The 8,043-nt window shown below is 43.6% G+C and overlaps 1 protein-coding gene across 3 annotated transcripts in view; it reads left to right on the top strand.

Moving 5' to 3' along the window:
* Positions 1 to 8,043, top strand: part of GLTSCR1L (GLTSCR1-like) — an 89,731-nt gene that overhangs the window by 43,901 nt on the left and 37,787 nt on the right. For all 3 annotated transcript variants that reach the window (XM_011960427.1, XM_011960426.1, XM_011960425.1), the window contains one exon: positions 3,286 to 4,965. In XM_011960427.1, coding sequence (XP_011815817.1) covers positions 3,286 to 4,965 — 1,680 coding nt within the window. The remainder of the gene's footprint in view (positions 1 to 3,285; positions 4,966 to 8,043) is intronic.

The following is an 8,043-nucleotide window of genomic DNA, read 5'->3' as shown; positions in this document are numbered from 1 at the left end:
TGTTAGCCAGGATGGTCTCGATCTCCTGACCTCGTGATCCGCTCGTCTCGGCCTCCCAAAGTGCTGGGATTACAGGCTTGAGCCACCGCGCCCGGCCACATCAACTATTTTTTTAAGAAAGTTTGTTCCTTCTAGTGAAGAACAATATTTAGAAACCAAGATCTGAGCATTATGTGTGTTCATTGCTACTAAGGTCATTTCAGTTGGGAAATATGTATGTTTATACACCCAACCCAACACCTATAGCTATTTACATTTCTGTGAATCTATATTAAAAGCTGTGAGTTCATATTGATAGTTCCAATTCTAATCCATGACTACAGAATTCATCCAAGTTTCTCTATTTTCCATGTTTGTAACTCCCTTTCCCCCGACCCCTTTTTTTTTTGGAGTCAAAGTCTCACTCTATCACCCAGGCTGGAGTGCAATGGCGCAATCTCTGCTCACTGCAACCTCCGCCTCCCGGGTTCAAGCGATTCTCCTGCCTCAGCCTCCCAGGTAGCTGGGATTACAGGCATGCGCCACCACAACTGGCTAATTTTTATATTTTTAGTAGAGACAGGGTTTTACCATGTTGGCAAGGCTGGTCTCAAACTCCTGACCTCTGGTGATCCACCTGCCTCAACCTCCCAAAGTGCTGGGATTACAGGCGTGAGCCACCACACCTGGCCTGTAACTCCCTTTTCTAACAGTGAGAAAGCCAGCCCCACCATGTTTACTTATTTGTTCAATCCTAGAATATACAGAAAATAGTCTTAGAATTGCTAATCCATGTTTTTCACCATTGTAAGAAAAAAAAAAAACTATTAATTACACTTTACTATTGGTTTACAGTTCTGTCTTTAGCCTAAGTGTTTACAGTCAACATACTGTGTTCAAAAGTTACTTGGGGCTGGTTGCAGTGGCTCATGCCTATAATCCCTGCACTTCCCAGCAAGCGAGGGGGGCAGATTGCATGAGCTCAGGAGCTCCAGACCAGCCTAGGTAACATGGCAAAACACTGTCTCTACAAAAAATACAAAAATTAGGTGGGCGTGGTAGTGTGCGCCTGTAGTCCCAGCTACTTGGGAGGCTGAGGTGGACCATCTGAGACCAGGAAGGTCAAGGCTGCAGTGAGGGTGATTGCACCACCGCACTATAGCCTGGGTGACAGAGCGAGACCCTGTCTCAGAAAACAAACAAACAAACATAAAGAAACAAAAAACGTGCAATTAATTAGTAAGAATGTAAAACAGTTCCAAAGTAGTTTAGAGTGAAAAGCAAGTCTTTCCCCAACCTCCACCTTCCTTCCAGAAGGCTGTTTGTAGGTTCTTTGTATTCCCCCAGAGCTATCCTCTGCATAGACAAGCACACGTAGTGCATACACATACTTATCTGCAACACACCATAGACGTTTTCACTTAATGATAGAACTTGAGGATCATTTTACATTTGTATGTATTGATCAGCTTTATGTTTTTTATAATTAATTAAGCAATCATCCATAGCATGGTCATTTCCTTTTCTTCTTTGCTATATAATAAATAATGCTTCAAAGGCGGGGGTAGAAAAACACCTCTTTCTTTCTGACTCCCAAAAGTTTCAGTTATTCAAAGGTAAAAATAAGCCTACACTAGCAGCTTCAAAGCAGCTGACTTTTTATGCCAAAAAGCATTGGGAACTAGGTCAGTTGCACTATTTCAAGTGTTCAAGTGTGTTTCTGCTTATAAGTTTTCAGGAACAAGTGAAACCCCAGGTTTATTAAAATTAAGGAACATAGCCTTGGGTACAGAATTAGTTGAAATAGTAGTATTTAGATCAGCTACCATTTAAATTCCCGGGACACCCAGAAACACAGAAGTTCTTTTCTTTCTTTGTTTCTGTGTAGTTTCTTTTTTTTTTTTTTTTGAAATGGAGTCTCGCCCTGTTGCCCAGGCTGGAGTGCAGTGGCGCAATCTCGGCTCACTGCAACCTCCGCCTCCCAGGTTCAAACAGCTCTCTTGCCTCAGGGTCCTGAGTAGCTGAGATTACAGGCGCGCACCACCACACCCAGCTAGTTTTTGTATTTTTAGTAGAGACAGGGTTTCTCCATGTTGGTCAGGCTGGTCTCGAACTCCCAACCTCAGGTGATCCACCCGCCTCGGCCTCCCAAAGTGCTGGGATTAACAGGTGTGAGCCACCGCGCCTGGCCAGTTTCCTCATTTACGAAACCAGAGTAATAATGGAATTACCTGAGAGGGTGGTTAAGATTAGTTGCCTAGACTGTTGAAATCACTTGGTATGGTGCTTAGTAAATATTAACTTACTATCAGCAGGACCTATATTTTCTTCACCTATAAAATGGAATGGTGTTCAGAAAGTCCTTGGGATGGACAGTTCTTTTTAATGGTCGCATGTGTGTAAGGTACATAAGATCATATCATGCAACATATATCTGTCACAACACTGATCTCCTGTAAGGCTTGTGAATCAGTAGCATTTCTGACATTCATTTTGAATAAACCATCACTACATATGATGCCACTAAGCCCATAAAGTAGTTATTTAGCCTATCCCTCAACATTCATGATTTTTATTTAGCAACTCTCCTACTTCCATGTGAGTATTAATTCTATCTTTTCAAATTGCTTCATTCAATATGTATTTATTGGCAACTTTTTTTGCATCATGTCAGTGTAGTAGAAATATCGAAAATGCTCTGAGGCCGGGGATGGTGCCTGACGCCTGTAATCCCAGCACTTTGGGAGGCCGAAGCAGGAGGATAACTTGCATGCAGGAGTTCAAGACCAGCCTGGGCAAGATGGTGAAACCCCATCTCTAAAAACAAAAAGCAAAAAAATGTAGCTGGGTGTGGTGGGGCACACCTGTAGTCCCAGCTACTCAGGAGGCCGAGGTGGGAGGATCTCATGAACCCAGGAGTTCACAGCAGCAGCGAGTTATTATTGGGCCACTGCACTCCAGCCTGGTCAAAAGAACGAGACCCCAGATCAAAAAATAAACTAATAAGTCAATAAAGTCTGTGGCAGTATCTCAAAAAAATGAAGCTAAGCTCTAAGTAGTCCTCAGTATGTTTGCATTATCTATCTGTTCTCTATAAAATAATTTACCAGCATGATGGATGCATATGCTTATAAACATAACGTCAAGCATCATTACTATGGAAATAAAATATCAGAATAAGGTGAGCAGTTTAGAGAGTTGTGCCTGAAAAGCAGACTGTTACGCTTTATTCATGTTCAAGATCAATTTTTATACATCCTTTTCAAAGGTTACATATACCATGTAACATACTGTTTATTTTTTTAGAATGCTGATCCTAAGTCATCCCTCAAAGGTGTAAGCAACCAGCTTGGAGAAGGGCCCAGTGATGGACTGCCACTTTCAAGTAGCCTCCAGTTTCTTGAAGATGAACTCGAATCTTCTCCTCTTCCTGATCTCACTGAGGACCAACCTTTTGACATTCTTCAGAAATCCTTGCAAGAGGCCAATATCACTGAACAGACATTGGCAGAAGAGGCATATTTGGATGCCAGTATAGGTTCAAGCCAACAGTTTGCACAAGCTCAGCTTCATCCTTCTTCATCAGCATCCTTTACTCAGGCTTCTAATGTTTCTAATTACTCAGGTCAGACGCTGCAGCCTATAGGGGTGACGCATGTGCCTGTTGGAGCATCGTTTGCAAGCAATACAGTGGGTGTACAACATGGCTTTATGCAACATGTGGGGATCAGTGTTCCCAGCCAGCATTTGTCTAATAGCAGTCAGATTAGTGGTTCTGGTCAAATACAATTAATTGGGTCATTTGGTAATCATCCTTCCATGATGACTATTAATAACCTAGATGGATCTCAAATCATATTAAAGGGCAGCGGGCAGCAAGCCCCATCAAATGTGAGTGGAGGGCTCCTGGTTCATAGACAGACTCCTAATGGCAACTCCTTGTTTGGGAACTCCAGTTCCAGTCCGGTAGCACAGCCTGTTACTGTTCCATTTAACAGCACAAATTTTCAAACATCTTTACCTGTGCATAACATCATCATACAAAGGGGTCTTGCACCAAATTCAAATAAAGTCCCAATTAATATACAGCCAAAGCCTATCCAGATGGGTCAGCAAAATACATACAATGTGAACAATTTGGGAATTCAGCAGCACCACGTACAACAAGGGATCTCTTTTGCTTCTGCAAGCTCACCCCAGGGCTCAGTAGTTGGTCCACACATGTCTGTGAACATTGTAAACCAACAGAACACAAGAAAGCCAGTCACCTCACAGGCAGTGAGCAGCGCTGGGGGCAGTATTGTTATTCATTCCCCCATGGGCCAACCTCACGCACCCCAAAGTCAGTTCCTCATACCTACAAGCCTTTCTGTCAGTTCCAACTCGGTACACCACGTCCAGACTATAAATGGGCAACTTCTTCAGACTCAACCCTCTCAGCTCATTTCTGGCCAAGTGGCCTCAGAGCATGTCATGTTGAACAGAAACTCTTCCAACATGCTCAGGACCAACCAACCATATTCTGGACAGATGCTTAACAACCAGAATACTGCCGTCCACTTAGTGTCTGGGCAGACATTTGCTGCCTCTGGAAGTCCAGTGATAGCCAATCATGCCTCTCCTCAGCTTGTGGGTGGACAGATGCCCTTGCAGCAGGCGTCCCCAACCGTATTACACCTGTCACCTGGGCAGAGCAGCGTTTCCCAAGGAAGACCTGGCTTCACCACCATGCCCTCAGTGACAAGCATGTCAGGACCTAGTCGGTTCCCTGCTGTCAGCTCAGCCAGCACTGCCCATCCTAGCCTTGGGTCTGCAGTTCAGTCTGGTTCATCAGGATCAAACTTTACGGGAGATCAGCTGACACAGCCGAACAGGACTCCAGTACCAGTCAGTGTGTCTCATCGTCTTCCAGTTTCTTCTTCCAAGTGTACCAGCACCTTCAGTAACACACCTGGAGCAGGAACCCAGCAACAATTCTTCTGCCAGGTAATGCCCTTTCCCAAACAAATATTTGGCTGATTATAGAGTGGAAAAATGAGACGTGTATTTACTAGAATATAATTTTCATCCTAGACTCCCAATTTCTTAAAAATTTTAGGCCAGGTGTAGTGGCTCATGCCTGTAATCCCAACAGTTTGGGAAGCTGAGGCTGGAGGATCACTTGAACCCAATAGTTCAAGGCCAGCCTGGGCAACATAGTGAGACCCTGCCTATACCAAAAATTTAAAAATTAGCTGAGTGTGGTGGTGCATACCTGTAGTCCCAGCTACTCTGGAGCCTGAGGCAGAAGAATAGCTTGAGCACAGGAGGTTGAGGCTGCAGTGAGCCATGATTGTACCACTGCACTGGGTGATAGAGTGAGTCTCAAAAAAAAAAAATTTTTTTTTACACTTATGACTGGTTATCTTTTTTCTTGATTGTCTTTTTTGCCAGGGGACGGGGGTAGGGGGTCTCACTCTGTCGCCTAGGCTGGAGGGCAGTGGCACAGTCATGGCTCACTGCAGCCTCAACCTTCTAGGCTCAGATGATCTTCCCATCTCAGCCTCCCAGGTAGCTGGGACTACAAGCACATACCAGCACACTTAACTAGTTTTTTGTATTTTTTGTAGATTTGGGGTTTCGCCATGTTGCCCAGGCTGGTCTTGAACTCCTGGGCTCAAGAAATCCCCTGGCCTTGGCCTCCCAAAGTGCTGGGATTACAGGCCACCACACCCGACCTTTTTTCTTCTTAAATTTTTTAATCCATTGTAGAATGGAGACTCTGGAGTTAGACTCTTGAGTTTGAATCTAAGCTTTATGACATGGAAAAAGTTAACTTACTACTCTAGACTTAATTGTCTCCAACAGTGAAATGGGGATAATGATACTGCCATCCCATGGAGTTATCAGGAGGGTGAAATGAGATAATCTAAACAAAGCACTTAGACATAGACCTTGGCAAATAGCAAATACTCAATAGGAGCCTGTATTTATACTTAATTAAATTCATTATGGGCATTTAAAATGAAAGCTTATTTTAGATTATTTATTTACATTATATAGCAGGCTACTAGGACATGTGACTATGGACTTGTTGAAGATGTGGTAGCTGCTTCGTGGTTGCCAACAGGAAAGGCTCAGGGACTCAGCGTGACTCTATAGTGGGTAACTGGCCTGCAGCAGAGGGAAGCACATAAAGGGAGAAATCGAGGCACTCTCATTTGACCAAGTACCTGACCTGAGCCTGCTCTTACTATACTGTTATGCAGGTTATTTACTGTGGGCAATTGGTAAACCACATAAGGATTATGTTTCTGAAAAGAATCTCAAGTGGTCATGAGCTTTACTCCTTCACTGTCATCTACCGATCCTTCGACAGCTCCATCTTTTGGTTCCCACTCATTCTGAGCATGCTCCATAGTTCCAGCTCCTCTTCTTCTCATCTGGGAGGACCCATGCCATACCCTACCTTCCACCCCTCAGTCCTGCATTTCCCCTGCCTTTGTCCTCCACATTCAGAAGGATTCAAAAACTTCTGTTTGTATATATCAACATATTTCAAAATCTTTTTTTTTTTTTTTTTTTGAGACAGTCTCACTCTGTTGCCCAGGCTAGCATGCAGTGGCGAAATCTCAGCTCACTGCAGCCTCCGCCTCCCAGGCTCAAGCGTTCCCTGCGCCTCAGCCTCCCAAGTAGCTGGGAACACAGGTGCGAGCCACCATGCCCAACTAATTTTTGTGTTTTTTTGATAGGCAGGGTTTCACCATGTTGCCCAGACTGGTCTCAAACTCCTGGGCTCCAGCAATCTGCCCGCCTCCACCTCCCAAAGTGTTGGGATTATAGGCATTTGCCACTGTGCTCAGCCAATATCAATCTTTTAAATATATATATCAGCCAGGAGCTGTGGTTCATGCCTGTAATCTCAGCACTTTGGGAGGCCGAGGTGGGCAGATCGCTTGAAGTCAGGAGTTCAAGACTATCCTGACCAACATGGTGAAACCCTGTCTCTACTAAAAATATAAAAATTAGCTGGGTGTGGTGGCACACACCTGTAGTCCCAGCTACTTAGGAGGCTGAGGCAGGAGAATCACTTGGACCTAGGAGGTGGAAGTTGCAGTTAGCCAAGATCATGCCACTGCACTCCTGCCTGGGCAACAGACTGAGTGAGACTCCATCTCAAAGATTATATATATATATATATATATATATACACACACACACACACATACACACACACACACACATATGTATTTATATATATAATATATATCAATTTTTTAAACCATATACCTTTGACTTACTAATTTCACTAAGAATCCTAAGGAAACAAAAATTACTTATGATTAAGGATGTTCAGTTTATTTGTTTTGGTATCAAAGATATCAAAGGGGTATGTGTGTGTGTGTTTGAAATAATATCAGACTTACAGAAAAGTTAAAGTTACAAGATTACTACAAAGAATTCTCACATACCCTTCACCAAGATTCCCCAAATCTTTTCTCTCCCTTTGTCTCTCTTTCTCTCATATACAGACACACAGACACACACACACACACACACACACACACACACACTTTTCAGAGTAAATTACAGACCGGATGCTGATGCTACTTGACTCCTAATTACCTCAATGTGTATTTGTAAAAGCGGGGGCATTCTCCTACATAACCACAGTACAGTAATCAAAATTAAGAAATCAGCATTATTAAAATACTATAACTAATCTGCAGACCTTAGTCAGATTTAGTCAGTTCTCCTAGTAATGTCCCTGAGAGCACAAGAGAAAACAAATTATTTGGTTTTGGTTTTGGTGTCTTAGTGTTTTTTGTTTAGAGATGGGACCTTGCTATGTTACCCAGGCTAGACTCTCTTTTTTTTTTTTGAGACAGAATCTCACTCTGTCTCCCAGTCTGGAGTGCAGTGACGCGATCTCAGCTCCCTGCAAGCTCCACCTCCCAGGTTAACGTCATTCTTCTGCCTCAGCCTCCCGAGTAGCTGGGACTACAGGCACCTGCCACCACGCGCGGCTAATTTTTTGTATTTTTAGTAGAGACAGGGTTTCACCGTGTTAGCCAGGATGGTCTC

The sequence above is a fragment of the Colobus angolensis genome, unplaced genomic scaffold (assembly GCF_000951035.1).
Source record: "Colobus angolensis palliatus isolate OR3802 unplaced genomic scaffold, Cang.pa_1.0 Scaffold51, whole genome shotgun sequence".
Lineage (NCBI taxonomy): Eukaryota > Metazoa > Chordata > Mammalia > Primates > Cercopithecidae > Colobus > Colobus angolensis.
This window is presented reverse-complemented; position numbering and strand designations above follow the sequence as displayed.